General features: G+C 36.5%; 1 protein-coding gene across 1 annotated transcript in view; it reads left to right on the plus strand.

The window, feature by feature from the left end:
- The window catches only part of LOC103184650 (protein kinase C-binding protein NELL2), an 84,956-nt gene that overhangs the window by 53,490 nt on the left and 9,855 nt on the right, over positions 1 to 21,611 (plus strand). Inside the window, exons 14-15 of the mRNA XM_007902791.2 lie at positions 3,143 to 3,265; positions 6,286 to 6,381. Coding sequence (XP_007900982.1) covers positions 3,143 to 3,265; positions 6,286 to 6,381 — 219 coding nt within the window. The remainder of the gene's footprint in view (positions 1 to 3,142; positions 3,266 to 6,285; positions 6,382 to 21,611) is intronic.

The following is a 21,611-nucleotide window of genomic DNA, read 5'->3' on the forward strand; positions in this document are numbered from 1 at the left end:
ACTTCAGGGGTTGCATGAGATCTTACCAATGAAAAAATATACGCAATATACTATAAAATGAGATTTTAAAAAGTTAGTATAAATACTGTAAAAACTAATTCAGTTAAAATAAAGACAGATTTTTATATTTGGAATATTCTGGTTTTATTTATTCTGTGCAGGAAATAACTGCTTTAATTACTTGCATGAAGGGTTTGGCAAAGGTTTAGAAAGCTTTTCACTAGTTTCAATGATACCAATGTACTTGCTACTGGGGTAGATAAATGCCCTCAATTGTAAGGGTTGAGGCTGTTTTAATGATTGGTTGTCAGTAAGCAAATACTGTATTGAATGGATCTGTAGTCTGGCTCTATGCCCCTAATAGAGACTAAAGCAGTACCCTCCTTTATAGTCTGTTTATGTATCTAGATTTTGCAGTGCAATCCTACAAAAAAAACTTAATAATAATAATCCTTGCATTTGACATAACGCCTTATCATGTGCTCGAGACGTCCCAAAGCGCTTCACAAAATATACTGTAAAGTGAACAGTGTAAAGAATTAATAAATTCTTAATTTGATGATAATATCTGAAGAGTGTACTTCACGTAACTAGAATGGTACCTTTTAGAGAGACAGACTATAATGGCTGAAATTCTGGTTAGCATTAAGCAAAGGGTTTCGCCAAATGGAATTTCAAGAGGAATAAATGCGTCCCACAGGCATGTGACAATGTATATTATAAGTAGCCATACCAGACCAAAACATTGCAGACTACCAGGACTTTGTCTGTAGCAGCTAATAATTTGGTGTGCAGTCTGATTTGACAGTCATACATATGCAGAAGTAGAATGGAGTAGGACTGAGGGCAGACACTTCAATAAAGAAATAAGACCACAAGTCACATCTGGGAATCAGGCTGCTTATATTGGTCTATGTCTTAAAGGAATCAAATGAAGTACTCAAACATAATCTTTAAAAACAATATAATACAATCGACGGTAATATCATCTGTATCGATAAAAAATATTCTCATTTTCTTCAATATTGTGATGGAGAAAAATCAAAATGCCTAACTTTTAGAGAAAATAATAAATAAACAATGATAGGGCAGGCAGGAGCATGGAAAATGAGGCCAGTAAGTGCCCTTAATTCTGTGTTATACAGTATGATTAAAGAAAGCTTTGTTTCTTTTTTCCCATTTTGGGGAGAGTTTCAGTCTTCAATTTATAACCTATTTTGACAAGCAAGCAGCATGAATTTGCATTTCTGACACTAGGGTAATGCCATTAGAGTAATGAACCATGATTGAGACTACCTACTGATGGGTTGGTTCTCAAGTGCTGATTATTATGTTTCCTACGTTCATAAAGACATGTGTTTTGAATTGCTTTGTAAAAAAATGATTATTGCTCAGTGTATAAAACTAGCAGAGGCAGCAAGGCAACCATACTCATGAATCGTTTACATTTGTTCACAGTAAAGTTCTTGCATTTCTTAAGTAAAATACATAAAACCATGTGCATTGTTGGTACTGTTGATGTGCTTTGGAGGAATGGGCAGAAGTACTTTTCACCAGCAGCAACACTACTTAAATCTCCTCTATATACTGAGTTTTAATAAGGAACTTCATCAGAGTGCCCATCAACCTGCAGTAACTCTGTCCTGGAAGTAGAATGTGTCTGGACCAAAGTTGCCACAATTCAATGTGATGTACAACTGGTTAATGGAAGGTTAAATGGAAGGTTTAATGGAAATAAAAATTGGTTATTTACTTCACGTCGGACATTGTCAGGTGCAAATCAGCTGCCACCCACAAATTCAGTTGCCACATTCACCTGCAGAATATACAGTCACTATACTTCAAGGTAAATCCTGTAAAATGCTTTGAGGCATCCTCCCAACGTAAAAAGCATATATCACTTGGAATTAGTAGTAATTACTTGGTTTTGAAGACCACAAAGAATACAATTGATAGAAATATCAAGATAAATCTAAAGCTGCTTCGAGGAACAAAAAGAAAGCCCCTTTCAGCCATTACGAGGCAGTGTGTGTCTAGCATGCACTGTTTTATTTAATGGAAATGTTCGGGTAATCTTTTACCAAAAACTACAACAGATGGCTCTTTCAGCTTGATACTAAATACAATTACACAGCAGCAGTATTCCAGCTAAAACAAACATGTTCATTTTGTTCACTGAAATCCCTTCAATTCTCAGTTGAAGGCTTTTCTCCTCCAATCACTAATGAGAATCCTCTAGTTAAAAATAAACCCATAAATTTGATATATACTTCAGTAAAAATTGCAAGATTTGATATGTGAATCATCATCAGGAGAGAAAAAGGTATTAAACAAACATATTTAAAATTGTTTTATTTAAAAAAATTGTGACTGTCAATATCTCTGAAATATTGTGCCCAGGAATCATATCACATCTATCATGTCACCGGTTTAAACAGCAATTAAATAATACACAACAGATATTTAGCATGCTCAACAGCAGTACAAATTCTCAGGAGATTCTATAAAATATCTTTCATAGATTATTCTTTAATAAAAACTTTACGGCAAAGTAAAATCGGAAGGCCAAAATGCCACTTAACCTTACCCAGTAAGAACATTTTGTATTAAAATGTAAGATATATAAGATATAATAATAATAATTGTTGTATTTGATATAGTGTCTTATCTGGACATCTGAGATGCTATTGAGACATTTCAAAGCCCTTCACAGGATATACTGTAATGTGATTTGACTATATATTTTGGGGAAACGTGGTAGCCAATTTGTGCACAGCAACATCCAATAAACAGTCATGGAGTGAGTAACCAATTTGATTTAGAAGGTTCTTTTTTAAGAACGGCAAAAATAGACTTCCGAATTAGGACTCAATTTAAGAATTCCTCATAATTCTGCATGATCTTAAATTTTACGGAGCAAGATCAATTGGAACTTTAGTCTTGAGCCATTTTCTTTCTCTTAAGAAACTTGTTTAAAACATTCTGGAAACTAAGGAGGGAAAAGAATGGAATACAATACAGTAATTTATGATATTTCTCGAAGCTTCCTGGAGTCCATTTGGCAAATTATGCAAATTACATTTTTTTGTTTCTGAATTAATCTTACTTTTGTTCTTAAATATTTTTTTTCTTGTGGTTTCAGAGCATGATGAATGCCGCACAGGGCTCCACAACTGCGACAAGAATGCTCTGTGCTTTAATACTGTAGGAGGGCATAACTGCATCTGTAAACCAGGTTACACAGGCAATGGCACGCTTTGTAAAGGTAAGCAATACCAGTACCATTTATTAGCTGTCTTTGATACATCAGAACATCTCACTGTGATGTTTGCAAAGATGTGATGTCTGGCTATTCTATTTCCCCATTGATAAAAAAACGTGGAGTTTAAAAATAATGAGATTCTTAATAAGGGATCCCATTACTTTCCACTGGAACCTCCAGGAACTCTGATCCAACTGTAGATTACGTTGTAGACTAAGCTAATACTTTGAGGATTACAATTACAAGTCTGCATTCCTGAGAGCAGATTAATGTGACGTACATCCAGTTATCATATGGAGTCCCTATTTGTATCGCTCAGATTTCCTTCTGGGCTGAAATTTCTGATTCCAATGCTTTGACAATTAAGGAGTTGACACTCCACTGACTATTTGCTTTATCCTCATTGAATATTGTTTCAGCAAAGTCCATCAAACAAAGTGACTATGCATTTATTTTGGTGAATGCAAGTATCCACTTAAAAAATAGGCCACTTCCTTTAGTCTCAATCTGTTGCAGTAGTTATCTGTACTCCAATTAAACAATCTACAAAAAGTGTGCAGTGTACATTTTTTAAAGTGGAATTGTAATTGTGATCCTCAACTTATTAGCTTAGTCTCCAAAATAATGAAAAAAAGCAAAACTGTAACATTAAATTGGTACATTAAGTATAAATATGTTGGGCCCACAGAGCAATCCATGGTAGAGTGTGTTACTAGAGCAGATCTGATTAAAATTATAACACTTCAATGAAAATGCCTGTTGTAAAATCAGTTAAAATATTTCATATTTAAGAAAATAAATCGCAAGAGAATTAAAAGCTGTGCAAGTGCTCAGTACTCAGGTTTCCAATAATTTGCTTGGCCCTTTCATTTATTATCCAATCTAAAATTATATGATGCAGATGTTTAGAAGTCTAAACAATTGATTGATTCAAAGGACGTGGTAAAGAGCAATCTTAGGACAAACACCAGGAAGTATTTCTTTACTTGGAGGGTAATTAATACCTAGAACAGGTCACTAGGAAGAGTAGTTCAGGCTAGGATAATGGATTTATTTATATCGAAACCAATCCTTCATCCAAACCAACCTTGTGAACTTGTATTCTTGTGATGTGCACAGCAAATGAGGGACACACACATACACACCCACACAGATGCTGTATTTAAAAGTGACATTTCCACATCGAAACACATTATTTTGAATAAAAGCATTCCTGTAGCCAAATGGTTTGTTTCCATTTCTAAAAGGTGACCTTGACCCTGGAATACTACATGCTTTGCAGCATTCAGTAGCTATTGAATTTTTCTTGCCTTCACGGTTCAAATACTGGATAAAACAACAATACAGCTACAAAGGCTGAGATTTGTATAGAAGCACTGAGCACAAACCTTCAAGCCATTATTTTTTTATTAAATAAAAACAAACTGCTCTATAGATTATACAATTTCCTTGTGATTGTCAGTTCCTGGTATAAATGACAGTTTTTATAGTAGACTGAAATTGCTTTGTAAGAAATAATGCCACTCACGTATTCAAAAATACATTTCTAATCATATTGTGAAGAAGATAAATGAAGGATGTAGATGAAACATTGACAATCTGAGTGCTGAGCACTTGTGATGTTTTTACCCTGGTGATTCATTTCCTTTAAAAAAAACTGTTCAAAAACCTAAATTAAATAATTATAAGCACTCTTACGAAATGGGACATTTAATCAAGCTTTTCAATTTGATTCAGGAGTGCACCATAACGAGTCATTTCCCTGATTTTAGACTAAGCTCCTTCTTCAAGTGCTGCTTAGTGCAACTCAAGTTTGAACAGTTTCCTTTCTTTATTGTCAGTTTACTTTAGGTTTAATCCTTCCCCACCCCAATCTTTCTGTGATTCCTGCTATTTTCACTGTCAAGTTACAAGCATTGCTTGGCTGTTTTGAGAGCACTCTATTGTAAAGGATTAACAGCAATAATAGTCTTCACATAGCACTTGGTGCATGTAGTGTAATTGAGTAACAAGAAACTCCCTTGTAGTTTACAGAAACAGCCTTCTCTACTTTCAGAGTTCAAAGAAGCTCAATACAAATGCACTCAGATTTTCCAGTTCATAAATGACTACAGTATTTCTGTTTCTCTTGCCTCCACTCTGCTCTACTTCACCCTACACTCAGTAAACATACGTTTGTAGTCCTCAATATTATTTCCATCAGAAGTTTTCATCAAATTCTGTTAGTGTATATACTGTGCACCTAAATAAAATTGCAAGTGCAGATTTTAATGTAGTGGAGATCCAGCAAGCCATTCATTCACCCATTGGTGACAGCTAACATATAAGTGTGACTGTTTGTCTGATACCTGTAGGCCAAACCACACAATTAATATTTCACAATGTTGCTGATTCATTGCACCATCAATATTTTGCTTTAAATTAGCTCCTCTCAATGTTAGTCTTAATGGACATTAGTTCTTTGGTCACTATTGCGTAACATTTGGATTAATACATTTCAAACTGGAGGATCCCTTTTCAATGGCTCACCATTAAGTTAATTTGAAGTTAGAAAACAACTTGTGTTCCCTGTACATATTGAAGAGATGTAGAAAGGATAACTAGGGAAACACAGTTTAAAACCATTGTTTAAAGATAGGACAGAATTTTTAAAAAATTGTTTGTGTGATAAAATTAACAATTAACTATGAGATTTATCTGAAATTATTTCATATCAAGAGACTGCAATGAAGAACAGTTGCTTTTAACACCAGGCAGCTGAACTTTGCTTTTAAAAGAAAATATATCAAACAAAATGCATTTCATGTCACAAGTTATGGAAACATCTCTTTAAATCGTTGGGGACTATAGAAAATTACTCCAGTATGCAAGCCTAATTGGTAGCAAAGTAAGAAGTGGGGGGAGGGGTTGTAATATATTTGAAAAAATCCAGATCTTTAACGTATTAATGTTTTATTGAGCAATTAAATTTACTGCTTATTGCAAGGGTGTTTCTCAGTATGTATCTTTGATGTTCTCATCAGCTTTTTGTGAAGATGGCTGCAGAAACGGAGGCACTTGTAATACTCCCAATGTCTGTTCATGTCCGCAAGGGTTTACAGGACAACTTTGTGAAACAGGTAAGTACATCAGCTGCAGCATGTGATGTTTCCTGTTAAGATTGACTTGGTTTAAGTGCACGGATTGTAAAATACTATTGCACTTGGAATTTTTAAGCCAACCAGCCTTTAAGTAGTGATTGCACTTGTGCATAAATTAGATCATAATCTATGATAAGGGGCAACATATGCATCTATTTTTACAGTATAATTCAAAGAAACTGGGCGACTCCAGTATAAGGTATCCCCTTAGTAGGTTCACTTCAGATGGTCTGTGGTCCCATGGTTGGCTCTCGCAATGTGGAGTGGCCAGCTTTTCACATGCATAAAAATGCCCAATTTCCTCAAATGTATTGCACCCCATACTTCACATTTACATGAGTAGCGAGTGATCAAGTAAATGGTGTCTTTACTTAAATGGTGTATTTGTCAAGCACTCAAAATTCATTCAAACAAGTCAATCCTCCATACAGTTCATTAGCATGATGTAATGCTGTGTGATGGAAGCAATTTAAACAATCACTGAAGTAAAACTCAAATGAACCTGTAAATCATTGATAATTCTGTAAAATGCTGCCGTGTCAGCCTGATACAAAGTGAATGTGCTCCCTGAGACGTAAACTGAGCACTGGCCTTACTCATGCTGAAAGACGTATTACAATATTCTGCCTAGTGTATTCCCTCACATGGTTAAACCTTGCTGAAAATTTACATGAAGTTTTTTTTATCCTTAATGGTGTGAATTTCAACTCTACACCCAGATCTGCACACAGCTCAGCTGGTTGTCAGCCTGTAATCCAATATGATTTCAGAGTGAATTCCTCCATATTGACTTTGTGAAATCAACGGGAAAGTTTTGAAGCTAGTTGCCCTTAAGACCTGCAGAAAACAGACCACAAAGTTAAGACAAAGAAAAACGATCAGAGATTTATTTGTTCATTTTCTTCGTTGAGGAAACAGCTGACTATAGATGGGAAGAACCTTTCAAGGCTGCAACCAAAACTTATAACATGAATTTAGGAATGCAAACTCTACATCTACGAGAATAGCTCGAGAACAGAGCAGTGATGGAAAATAAAACAAAGGAAAAAGATTTTTTTCACTTTTAAGAGGCGGGGGCATTATAAACCAGACTTCCTAGTCAGAGCAGTATAATTGCAGCTTGAGAATGATCAGAAGTGGCAGTGGCTCATTTAGAAACACCACCATGGACTAGTTTGATCGAAAGGCCTGTTTCTGTGCCGTAACTTTCTGTGTAATTCTATGAGCTAGCGCTATCATCTCTCATTTCTATAAGAATTCACAGTTTGTAGCACTCACTCCACAGTATGTAAATACTTGCAGGTAGATGCATTGTAAATAACTTCACACAAAAGTGTTTCATTTAATTCAGTGGGAGAAGAAATCCACTGATATAGAGAGGGAAAAACTATCAAACAAATACAACATAGTCTGAGCTGTTTCAGGAATGTTGAATCCACAACCTGTTCATTACGATCTTAGAAATCAGGGAGTAATGATGTGAAATATTTCATCAATCTGGTTATTTCCATGCGTAATGTTAGTAAAGAACCACACACTGTAATGATGAACTAAGATGTTTGATCATATACATTTATTTCAAACTATCAAAATTTCCTAATGCAATAAAATTTCCCGTGGTCAATAAGGTTTTTTGTCAGTATTTCAAATATTTATGACCTGCATATTTTAGACAAACGTGATGAGAGAAGCAGGATGAAGCACACAGTCTGAAGAGATGCTAAATACATAATCCAAACATATTTCTCAGCCATAAATCTTGTCAAACCAATAACCTATTTTCTGCAAAATCTCCATAGTAGAATCTGTGGGATTTTTTTATTTCAATTACGTTAATTAAAAGCATGGCTTTGGGATCTCTGAATTGCTGTTGCTTGGATGGTCATACATAGACCAAAGCTGAAAGCTGCTTGTAATGAGGGCCTAATGCAAGTCTCTCGATAGCCATGGCAAGGAAAATAGGCTCTGAGGGAATCTCTTTGAGGTCTCAGATTTATGAGCAAGAACCCAGATAGGATTAACTTGGGAATTCTAAATCACACGTTTCTGATCTATCAATTACGCAAAAAATACCAAACAGCATTTAATCTTATAAATGAGACAAGAGCAAATATGACAAAGTGTCATGGATCCAGTGCACCTGGAAATGGACTAATAAATCTTAGCTGGGTAAGAGAACCAATATCTGCACTTGTGCTGCCAAGGTTGAAGCCACTTTACTCTCGGCAGCATGGTGATGCACATGGGAAGATGGGTTTACAATTCGCTCTTCACATTGATTTCAATCAGGTTGAAATAAAAATAAACATGTGTTTTTGGCAAGCTATGAATTCACACCTTGGTTTGAAACAATCTTCTTAAAAAAAATTGATAAGCATTTTTAATGTTAATGTTGATCATGGGGCTAAAACTTCAATAACATTCAATAACATGGTCCATCAAGATTCTCAGGCCACAGAATGGAGAACAAGGGAGTGTGCCCAGCACAGTTCACACATGCTGTGTTTATGGGTTTGAATCCCTGCTCTCACAACATCACTTCCTCCTGTCAGGTGTAAGGAGCGGGAATCCAGTGAGATTCCCACTGTCTGAGCTCCAGCTGCACGTTTGCCGATAATCACTGTCAAAAATCAGTGTGATTCGGTGGGTACTGTGCAGTATAAATGCATCAATTCGTCCATTTATGTTAATGTCAATGCTGATGTATTAAAGTGAGGCGAAGAGATCAATGAATAGTTATTCAAATGAAAAGAAGAGAGAAATGGAAGGTAAATAATATGTATCCACAGAGGACAGTAGATGACTAATGGTGGCTGGTTAGTAATTAATTAATGAACAACTGGAATTCTTAACAGAGTTAATGATAAACGAGAATGACAGTATGTTTGTTGTCGATACTAGCGGCTATTTAATTCGATAATACAAATTTATTAAGGAAGATAAATTATTAGGGAATGGACAGTTCTGCCATTCTAAAGCTTTAAAATTAGACTTTATGTGTGGCAATGCCAACGCAAAACACTGCTGTTTATGTTAATATGTTAATGCTGATCAGGTAGGAATCCAGCTGTGTTACCAGAAAAGTACGTGTGTTTGTAGGAGGGAGGGAGGGAGGGAGGGAAGGGGGAGAGAACCTGCAAAACTAAAGCTTCCTATTGTTACAACTCATCTCTCCCTTACTGTCCAGTCTGGCCCGATCCTTACTCCTGTACTAACAGCAGCTACAAAGGGCGACTGCTTCACCACAAAACAATCTTTCCACTATGTAATTTTAACATTTATCAGCACCACCTCAAAATTGTGCAGCTATGCAGTGTTGTAGTTAGGCAGAGAATAATCTACTGGCCACGTGAACTGAAATCAGATCATAACACAATATCCCCCTCCTCCAAGTGACCTTGGAACAATTGCAACCTGTTACCCTTTCTGCTTTTCTAAAACAAATCCCCCAAAGACAAAACAAAAGCAAACATTTTAAAATGTAAAGCCTTAATCGACTAGTTGTCTGAATGGCTTGTTTGTGGGTTGTAGATTCCATGTAATTCTGTGTAATATGTTACCTTTGGGAGGGCTCCCTCTGTTCATATTGCTTGCTCTCAAACTGGTGCGTGCCTCTATTCCAGATTTCTTTAAAAGTGTGCATTGTAATGAATCCCTGCAGAGATGGTTACAATTTCTTGAGATTTTAGAATGTCTTTTCTTATTGGGATGAAGCAGTCCTGCTGTTCTTCTGCACTGAAGCTTGCAGAAATCCTGCAGCCTACAGGAGATGACCTAATTTCACATTCCAGAATCTGAGATGTCTTTCAGGAGACATAGCATCAGATTTAATGAATATCATGCATATATTTGGTATCTGTCATCATGAAATTCTGATGCACCCCGGTTTCTTAGTTGCTTTCAATTTAAAACTTGCCTCAGTGTGAGAATGAATGTATCTGCAGATTTGAAAGCCTCCATCCGGCAGGTGTAAGAGACTCCTGCTGTATGCAGTATCATTCAAACTTGGTTTGAAATTCGTAAACCAGCAACATTCCGGTTACATATGTTGTCCAAATGTTTTGTTCAGGCAATGGGAAATTTAGAATCCAATTTCACTCTTCTTGGATCTCTTCCATTCTGGGTTGTTCTGTGCAGAATGCTACTTAGCTTAATTTTATGTAAATATTATGTCGAGCCAAGATTTGGATATTCCTAAAGTTGTGAGGGCATCTCTCATGTTCTTGACCAAAATACAAGAAAGAATTGTTGTCAGAAAGGGATCCTTTCCCACCTGTAATCTTTCTTATTTCTTTCTCTCTCGCTCATACTTTTTCTTGTTCTTTTTTTATTAGTATGACTTTGATCATTGTTCCTCTGAAATTTCTTCCTTAGTTCCTGCTGAATTTTAAGTTTACCATTGCACAGTATATCCTGTGAAGTGCTTTGAGACATCTCACTGATGTGACAAGGTGCTATATCAAATGCAAGGATTGTTACTACATCATCCTACAAACTCTTCCTCCAGCTTTCATTCTCACCTTATTCTAATCAACACTCCTTGCACTGTTTCCTAACTCACATATTCTTCATTCTTTTCAAGGGCATCAAAGCTGTACTATCCTGCCTTCTCCTTTGACTACAATATAAAGCCATTTAAATCCAAAGTTTGACATAAATTAGTTGTTTCAGCTCGTTTAAAAATATCCTCTATCTAACTCTTCTCAACTTTGGTGAAATCCATTATTCTCAAAAGCAAAGTTATACCTTAATTGGTAAAATATCCAAAAGAATCTTTGTTCACCCAGTGATCAGTCTTGTACACAGTTCATGAATTTAGGGTTGAAGTTGCAGCCTCCAGAAACAATTGCTTTATCCTTCATGTTCACTGAATCATTCCGGTGCTGGTGTTTGCATTGACTGGACTGATGCATTTGGTCAGGAAGTGCTGGTGCTTGCATCTGTACATGAATGTGCAATGGGTTTTGACACACTTCAGAAAGGAAACACCACTCAACTCCCATGGTATCAGTAAAGAAAAAATAGTTATACAAGATCAGAGCCCAATCTCAGATCAACTACAGTATTTAGTTTAGTATAAAGACTTTACATGGCTTATATCCACATTTTTGAAATACAACAACAACAACAACAATAACAACTTGCACTTATATAGCGCCCTCCACACAGGGTAGCGTCTCAGAGCTCTTGACTTCAATAAGGTGATGTAAAAATTATACTATTATGTTGCATTGTAAGATTATGCAGGGCAGAATCCTGATGGGAGAAAACCCTGTTTAAGGAAGGACCTCTTGCTCCCTCAGTTGTTAGACTTGTTGTAATATGATGGAACAAACATGAAGACATTCTGTAGTAAATCTATGGAAGAATCTGTCCAGGATGAAACTTATTCCAGTGGAGGCTTAGGGGGAGCTCTTTGTACGGGGACGAATTCCAAGGTTAGAGTTATACCCTCTACGTTGGATTGATGCTGCTCACTACTCTGCTCGGCTTTGTAATTAATGATGTAAACAAGGTATAAATCCACGGCCTTCTTCACTGCTAGATTTATTGAAATTGATTAAATAATGAATTACAGCACTTAATGAATTTCAACTGCTTAATTTTCCAGTATCATGGTTTGTCTTTGGATAGCTATCTCAAAAGTAACCTTGAGCTGTTGCTAACATCACATCAAGTTCAAAGGTGAGCTGCACCATTGCTCAGACGCTGAACGGCTGCTGAAGCAGAAACATAGGATTTTAAAAAGCTAGTGTCCAGGTTATACTTCAGCATCAAGAGGGATCTGAAGCATCTCCGTCAATGGAGACTAGCACCAGGTTATTGGTATGCAGGTTGTTTGGAGAAGCACTTTACTACTGCAAAATGGCACTTAAAAAAATTGCAGATAATAATTCAGCGGAATTAATTAGGCGTGAGGAATTATATTCACACTTCAGTAGACAGGAATGCCAACATTTGGCAGCAGTTTTCCAGCATTTGTCTGGCTTAGCGATGATGAAATGTTTAACATTCAATATCCGTTTGCTTTACTTCTTTCTAAACCAGAGAGAGGAATCATTTACTATTGTGCGATAACCTTCACCCTTAATCCACAGCGCAGTGCAGCCACATTACTGTGAACAACATCCTTTTGTTTTTTTCATCACAAACCTAACTGATGACATTATATTTTGTGAGAACTATACAGATCTTGCTAGAGGGGTGGAATATGCAACATTCGTTATGATCACATCGTCGGACATTCCAGACCAGACAATATCTGAATTAGTAATAATAACAACCCTTCCATTTGATAAAGCACCTAATTGCAACGTTTAGATGTCTCAAATCGCTTCACAGAATATGCTGTAAAGTGAAATGACTGTATATTTGGTGGGCAAAATGTGAGAGTCAATTGTTCACAGCAGTATCCCACAAACAGTTGTGGATTGAGTGACCAAATTATTATTTATTTTTCAATTTTTTAAAGAAATTATTACCCGGAAAGCGATCCTCCAATCGACTAACAACTGGGTTCCTACTTATTGTTAGGTAAATAGAGGTGTGTGGAGTAAGGAAACTTGCCTAATGTTTCGCCCTACCTAGGAGTCGAACCTGGATCCTCTCGCCTACATGGTGATTGCTCTAACCAATACTCTATAGGACTCAAATAAATGCTTAATGAGGATTGAACTAAAATTTTGGTAAACCTGTTATGAGTGTACTATGGAGGTAGATTGTGTCAGAGCTAAGTTCCTTTGGGTCGCCGCCATAAGAAATGGGGACTCCATGACAAAAGAGGTTCCTATTTGCACATCTTGGATTCCTTATTAAAGGAATAGCATTGAAAAATACCACAGATTAAATCCCATTCCCTGCCTATTCAAATGGATTTTAAATTTTAAACATAAGAGACTTTCCAATATTTATGGGACATTAACTCATAGAGCATAAGCACATCATTCGCAATCTCTACAGAATAACAGGAAGCAGCACTCAAATATTTGCATAATCGATTTTAATAGTCTGCTCAACTGGAAATGCCATCAACTTAATTAGGTTTTATGGTTCAGTTATATTTTATAAGTTACGACGGCAAAGTACCAGGATTAAATATTTTATGAGGTGTTTGCTTCACCAGATTTTGCAAAAATACAAGTTTAACTTTACATCTCAAGAATGTTTGTTCTATTGAAATGAGCAATTTCTCACATACATTAAAATACTGAAAGCAATGTGATTATGAATTATTAATACAAATTAAATTACCACAATAACAACTACACATGCCCGTGACCTTTGTATCTTTTACAAATCAAGTCTAAAAGATCATTTGAATTTAATAGCTACTTAATTACAATAGGCTAAAAGGTGAGATTCACTAAAGGATTTGGAAACAGTGGATCCTGCAGGTACTCAGATGTGTGTCAGGCCAAAACTCAGGTATTCCTCTCAGAGAAAACAAAATATTTTTGTCTGAGCCCAAATGACCACATCTGCCACAAAGCTTATATCACATAGACCATGGAAACAACCCAACTGGTCCGTCTGCATGTTTATATTTCACAGAAGCCTCCACAACTCCTATAGCTGCTCTCCTATATCTCTTTCTCTCTATTCCCTTTTTTCTCATGTGTGCATCAAGTTTCCTCTTAAATGATCCTTCCTTGGTCCTTGATCCTTTCTTCTTCAATTACAGCTTCCACTAGTGAGTTCCACTATTCTACCCACCTTCTGTCTATATAAATAGCTCCTAAACTCCCTTTTAGGTTCGCTACTAGCTGTTTTATATTAAAGCCCCTCATTTTGGACTCACCAAGAAGTAGAAAAAGCCTATTCACCTCTATCCTTTCATAGGGGAAAAAAACTATCAGGTCCCTTCTCAATTGTAACATGATTCAAATTGACCTTGAAACTGATGCAAGGCACTGTGAAGACCGATAAAAAGACCGATAGAATCAATAGTTGCAATATTTGTAACTTTCCCTAACCAGATTTGTTATATTAATCACAAATTCCAGTTTGCGACCTTTTGTTTGCCAAATTCACAGTTACTTTCATGACCTGGATATCATAAAACCCAAATCAGCAAAGAGCATGTTGGATAAAGCCCTCATTTAAAATATACAGCAGCAGATTCTCTTCTCTCCACTGAATAAGGATTTTTTGCTAAACTATCATTTAAGATGGTTATTGGAGAAATCGAGACGATACAGAGGAGGGCAACCAAAATGATTCAGGGAATGGAAGGGCTGGACTATGAGGTGTATTTACACAATTTATTGTGACTAAGTAAATTGGGCATGTTCATGCTAGAAAAGAGAAGATTGAGAGGAGACACAATTGTTGCCTTTAAGATTCTAAAGGGGTTAGACAGTATAGATCATGATAGGCTGTTTCAACTTGTCCAGAATAGTAAAACCAGAGGATACGACCTGCAATTGAAGGGGTTAAATTCAGAATGAATCTACGCAAACACTATTTCAGTGAACGAATAGTGAACCTGTGGAACAGGCTCCCTATGGAGACGATTGAAGAGGAAGCGTTGATTCTTTCAAACGCAGATTAGTTTTCTTATACGAAATAACATTATGAGATAGAGTACATATGTAGTTTGGGACATATGTGCATGCGACCACCAGGAAGGTGGAAGGTGAACTAGATGGATTTTGGGGGTCTTTTTTCGTCTAGCATTTCTTATGGTCTTACATGGAAAATACTAAAATATGAAATTACTCACATATGAAGTTAAATGATTAGAAGAAATTGTCTTTGTCAATGTAGATTTGGTTTCCAACATAATCACTTCTTCTAAACTAGGTAATTTTGGTCATAACTTTCCACCAATGCCAAAGTGAACCATTGTCATTATTAAACATGCACAAATACAGATAATGTGCAATTTGATTAACTGGAGAAGTCGATTATAAGCTTAGTGCAAATTGATGTAAACCATGCGACTTGTGCCATTAAAATTTCATTAAAATATTGTACAGAATCCTCATTTATGGCTAAGCAGTCAATTTTGACCATAGTCATTTTTTGCAATGCAGTGGTAGATCAAGTAAACATTCAGGGCAATGACACCAGCTAAATTAGAATTTGACTTTATCCAGTGAGTCAGAAAACAACACAATTATTCTGGTTTAGTTTTTAGAACAGTAATGCATTTGGCTCACCGTAGTGATTCACTGCTAAGTGCTGCAGTCTTTAGGAAGTCACATCAACAGATGGAGAACCTTTGTATTAGAATGATGATTACCCTCTGGGTAATGTTCGGATGAGCAAACATTGACCTCGGATGTTGTAATGGAGGACATTGCTTTTTTGTGCATTTACTGAAGTGAACTGGTTGGCTAAAGTACTGTTAAGTCACTGTGGCAAAATGATGCAGTAAAATAAATAGACTACCTATATTACCCCTCTGGTTACAGAACTGAATTCAAGTGTGCAACAACCCCTAATAGTTGTTCTTAGGAACCACAATACATTCCTAAACATTTCTATGACCTTTGAGAAAAAACATATTTTGTAATCAATTGGATTATTTCCATGTTATCAGTAGACATCTGTGTAAACTTCAAATCATTTGGCATTATGATATTTTGGGAATATCCATTTTTTTTCTCATTTGCATATCCTTTTGAAGAAACAGGAACAGTTTGAATTTGGAAAAGCTAATAGAAGCATAAAGGGGTGACAGGGAAATTGCAAATGAAGTTTATTTTTAAATAAAACAGGTTTTTAAGATTAATTTTAGTATAGTTTTACAATGATAGCTATCCTGATGTTCCAAAAGCATTACTACTGTAATATTGTGTTTTGGTTCAATATTTTTCACCCCCCCCCTAAAACAAGATGTTTTATAATTTAGCAGCTCTGCAAAAGCTTCATTGTTTTGTCATAATAAGTATTGCAATGAAAGGAATCTTGGCCAAAGTGCAAATACACTGAATGAATTGATAGTATGGGCTGAAAGTGTACAGGTCCAGTCCAGTGATCAAGGAGGCTCCATTGAACTCAGAACTAGCATATAAAATTAACAAATATCACCATGATTAGAAGTCAGATGATTGGTGTTTACATTGAATAAATTCTCTGCAAAACAGTTAACAGTGTATTGATAAACTCCTTTTAAAAAACCTGAACGAATAACCTAATTAAGAGTTTCAGGATGTACCGAGAAGGATTGGCATCAATGATTAATTATTGTATAGACGACCAAGCTTCTTGTGCTTTGGGACCCTTGATACGTCATGAGTCGAGTGCACGAATTCAGAGCTGAAGAGCGTGTTTTAGAAAGTGAGATTAATAATCTGGAGTATTGCTTCAGCGTATGATTCACTTTTTTAATAGGCATTAGATTGGAAAAATTTTGCCTATGGAAATGGTCATGGAGGAAAGTTTTGAAAAAGAAACACTAATGGTCCAGACGTTTGATTGTAGGGAGTTTGGGGATTGATATAGGTAGTCAGGTCATGTGGCAACAAAGCAAAAAGTTGCATTCAAGCATTCAGAACCCAGCGAAATTCTGCAGCACATTTGCTCTATTTTAAGATTTGAATTGGAAAGCCAACAGCTGGCTCCTTGTTAAATGCACCCATGTCAAATGTAGTCTTGTTTGCTGTTGTGACCTCGTTCCACGCCAACTGAAATTCTGGGACCTGAGCCTTCAGTGCTGCTATCCATCAATTTAATGAACTGGGCCCAAGTTGTGTAATCCATCAGCGAAGTACTGCAGAGATTCAGTGCTTCCTGAGGGAGACATGGGTCTTTCATCTCCTTTCCAATGTCTCATCTCACTGTGGAGTTTTCAAAAATGGTGTCAGCCATCAGCTTCAAAAGCAGGAAACTACTGGAGCTCATTTAAATTAAAGCAACGGTTTCTGTGCACTACTATCATACTGGACTTGAAAAAATATTTTTTTGTGGTCTTGATTGAAATTGGATAGAACAATGTGAAATATAATCAGGGTACTAGGACAGATAATGGAACATGTTTGCATTCATCCAGAATTCAGCTTCACTGAAATTCAAGTATTTAAAATGCTAAATCCCCAAATAAGTTTTTTTTTAAAATTGTCTGTGTGTGACTACCTCCACAGAGTGAAGGCAAACTTTTTTAACATGAAGAAAGTGTATGTCTCATACATGCTATCCCACTAGACCAGGCTCAGGGAAATGGTTAGTTTTGATAGATGGCTGCTCTTGGATTACTTGTTAAACAAATGCCTCGAGCAGACATTTGACTGGGCCAATACAGGTATGAGACAGATCAAACACAGATCAGATGCACAAAAACACAAAGTGAATAAAAATAAAATTTACACTCATTTGACAGTCATTCCTTTCCTTCTGGTGAAATAAAATGTGGATGCGCACAAATATTTTTTGCTTTACATGGCATTGGGTTTGCATAGATGTCGCAATGGTTGGCCTTAAGAAGTAGAACTCATAAAAGGATATGTGAATAGAGAATGCTGCAATAGGATAGCATGCGTGAGACATTTATTTTGTATATACGGGACACTAGGCTTTATAAATAGGGACATAGAATACAAACGTCAGGAATTTTATGATGAACCCTTATGAACCCCTACTGGTTAGGCCTCAGCTAGAGTACTGTGTTCAATTCTGGGCACGACACATTAGGGAGGATGTCAAGGCACTTGAGAGGGTGCAAAGGAAATTTACCTGGATGGTACCAGGAATGAGGGACTTCAGTTATGAGGAGAGGCTAGAGAAGCTAGGATTATTCCCCTTGGAGCAGAGAAGGTTGGAGGAGACGTTATAGAAGTTTTCAAAATTATGAGAGGATTCGATAGGGTGAACAAGGAGAAACTATTTCCGCTGGCAGATAGGTCGGTAACCCGAAGACACCAATTTAAAATAGTTGTTAAAAGAAACAGAGGGGAGGTGAGGAGAAATTTTTTCACATAGCAGGGTGTTCGGATCTGGACTGCATTGCCTGAAAGGGTGGTGAAGCCAATTCGATAACAGCTTTTAAGAGAGCAGATAATTATATGGGGAGGACAAGTTTGCAGGGCTATGGGGAGAGAGCAGGGGAATGAGATTGATTTGGATAACTCTTTTCAAAGAGCCAGCACAGACATGATGGGCTGAATGGCCTCCTTCAGTGCTGTATAATTCTATGAATTCTGTGATACATCATGCACATGCTGACCCACTGGAACTGCCTCACACATGTGGCTCATGATGTTATCAGTTGGACCGCTTCCTTGTAACTCTCTTAGATAGATAATCACAAATGGATGAAGCTATCTCAGTTCACAGTTAAGTTCAGCTAGATCTGATCCCTGAAATAGATATGAAAGCTAAGAACACATCCGAGCCCTTCATTCACCTCTAATTCTGCAGCATTTGCAACATTGCTTAGCCTATGTTTCAGCAACTCTGTCAAACAGGCTAATCAATCTTCTTTCTCTCAGTTCCTTGTTTCTTCATTGTTTTTGTGTCTATTATACCACAGAATGCAGAGGACTGTGAAGAAATTATTTCATTACATTTTGGTGCAAATTAATTTGAACGAGAGCACAACCTTTCCATCCTGTCATCCAATGTAAATGCATAGAATAAAGCTAATCACTGCTAAACATTACTCTGTATACGGGGTTACAGACAGCATTAATCATGCTGAAGCACAAATTCTGGGTCTACCTGTCAGAGATGCTTTCAGAGTGACTCACCCCCGCACAAAATAAACACATTAGGTGCCAATCGCACAGGGTTCATTTCTCTTCAGTGTTCTGGGCTATCCCTTAGTGAAGTTTTAATGGAACCATTTGATTTTAATGGTGATAAAAGGATTAGTTCATGGTCAGTTACTTAATTGCATCAATGAAAGCACCCTCTCATTTTGATGTGCACACATTAAAAAGGCCCAAATTGTGTGTTGGTGTCGAGTTCCAATTCTCAGTGAAGTGGCGTGGAAAGTATAAATCTGGTTTCGTCCTCCGCATGACTACACTTTTAGGAGTGAAGGGATTTTACTCTCTGCAGTATAAAAACAGCCTTAGAGAACAGATGCAAATTGCACAGGGCTCATTTGATTGTGATCCATTTCAAAGCTTCTCTTCAAGGGCATGAGAACTTTGAGTGGTCTGCTGTCTTCTAACAAGACACTTAGAACCACAACTGACTTATGAAGTGTACAGTTCATAGAATGTATGGATAGAGGAAAAGCCATCCAAACTATGAATCCAGTGCACAGAACGTACACTTGCCCTGAACAAAGAATTAAGCCATGATCATGCAGTCGAATTTCTGCAGCTACCCAAAAACTCAGAATGCCTGGCTTCCCATAGTTGGCATTGAGAATGCTATTGGGGAAGAGAGAGAGAGCACAACATCATGTACATCTGGTAATTCCTATTTGATACTTTAGGAATCACTTATGTTTAATTGCATCTTAAACACTGTTATTTACATTACAATTGACGTATTACTACACCCTGTTTGGGTGTATTTTATATGGAACTGCCATGGACTACAGCAGTGCATTTTCAGGCAGTTTCATCTCAGTTAGCAGCTATGCTTTTACTCCATATCACATTTATCAGATTTTACTTTTAAGAAGAAATGAAATGTATCCCCAAATTAAATGGGCACTTTTGATTGCAAAGAAAAAACTGCAACATGTTTATCATTCTTGACAATATTTCAAGGCCAAAACGTTGGTTTGGTCAGCATATTTCATGGTGCAGCACTAAAGCCTGACAGAATATTGTTTCTCCTTTTCTTTAACGGTAATCTACGGCTTTCAATTGAAATTACGGATGATTTTGGAATTCACTCCTGGGTTCAAAGCTTGCTTTAACAGTATTTCATTTCAAAATTAGCCTCTTCCATGCAGTAAAATGCAATACATGGAAATGAAAATGCTTCCAGGCACCAAGGTTTGTCTTTTCAATAGCTGCTCAATTCCACACCTCAAACCTTTATTGCTGAACCTCACCAGAAGACCCAGGAAAATTCATTGATGTGTGAGCGGTGTAAACACGTAAAGTTATAGAGAAAATTGTCATGCCTACTCAATTTTAAATGGCTTTCAGGATTTCTTAATTTAATTATATTTTGACATAATTTGCCATCAAAAACTATTAAATGACCCCTCTCCTTATGAAGGTTCTTCAAAATGCATGTTTACTTGTCTGGGAGTAGAAATGTGCCTTAACTTTATCATATTGATATGATGTACAATCCAGAAGATAATCCATTTCAATAAAAACGGTGCCCTATTGAAAAACATAACCTTTCCTATGCCATGGCTGAATTATCTTGTCAAGGTATAATTTGACTGTTGGCCATGCACAAGAGACAGCTCATTCAGCAGTAGCAGGTCTCCGATGTTTCAAAACACGTCAAAATTCATCTGGTCATATCAATGACATGGAAATGTCAATCTTTACTGTTCTGACACTTGATCGGTTGAAAATAGCCTTTGGCAATAGTTTTCAGCCAGCCAGAGATACATTTTATCAAAATTGCTGTCAAATGAACAGCAAGATACAGAAAGCTCACAAAGTAATAATAAAAATGATAATCCTTGCATTTGATATGTGCGTTATCTTGGTGAAATTTCTCAAAGCGCTATCAGAGTATTTTTTTGTAAAGTGTAGTGACTGTGTATTTTTGGATGAACATAGCAAGGCAAGTGAAATAAGTGCATTTTTCTTAGGGACATAAGATACACAATACGTAGAAATGTGTCATCAGTTTAGAAAACTAAGGTAGTTAAAATAATAATAGTAAGTAGTAAGTGAGCAAGAGTACAAATAAAGGAAAATCATTATGAACAGTATTAAGGTGTTTACACTTGTTTAAATATTACTTAGATAAAGCATTTCCTTAAATATGAGAAGATGTAATGATTTATTGTCATTAGTTGTTTCTGAATTGTTTTTATTAAGTTTACAAAGTCTTGTAGCTCTGGGAAGACTGAAATTTCACAAGGTCTACAGCGAAGGTTCAGCATTACAGATAGAAAATAGCAACTGCCTTACAATATTATACTCATACTTGCACATAATTGTAGCATAATATGCATAGCAGTAGCAAAATGTATTTATAATAGAGGCTGCACATTGGTAGGCAAACATCCAGTTATCTGATCATACAAACAGAAGTTACTGTATTGGGTTTTGCTGTGTATATAGGAAAGAGTACTTAAAGTACTACTATGTACATAGGTTTTATGGATTATTTAA

Source organism: Callorhinchus milii, unplaced genomic scaffold (genome assembly GCF_018977255.1).
Source record: "Callorhinchus milii isolate IMCB2004 unplaced genomic scaffold, IMCB_Cmil_1.0 Scaffold5, whole genome shotgun sequence".
Classification (NCBI taxonomy): Eukaryota; Metazoa; Chordata; class Chondrichthyes; order Chimaeriformes; family Callorhinchidae; genus Callorhinchus; species Callorhinchus milii.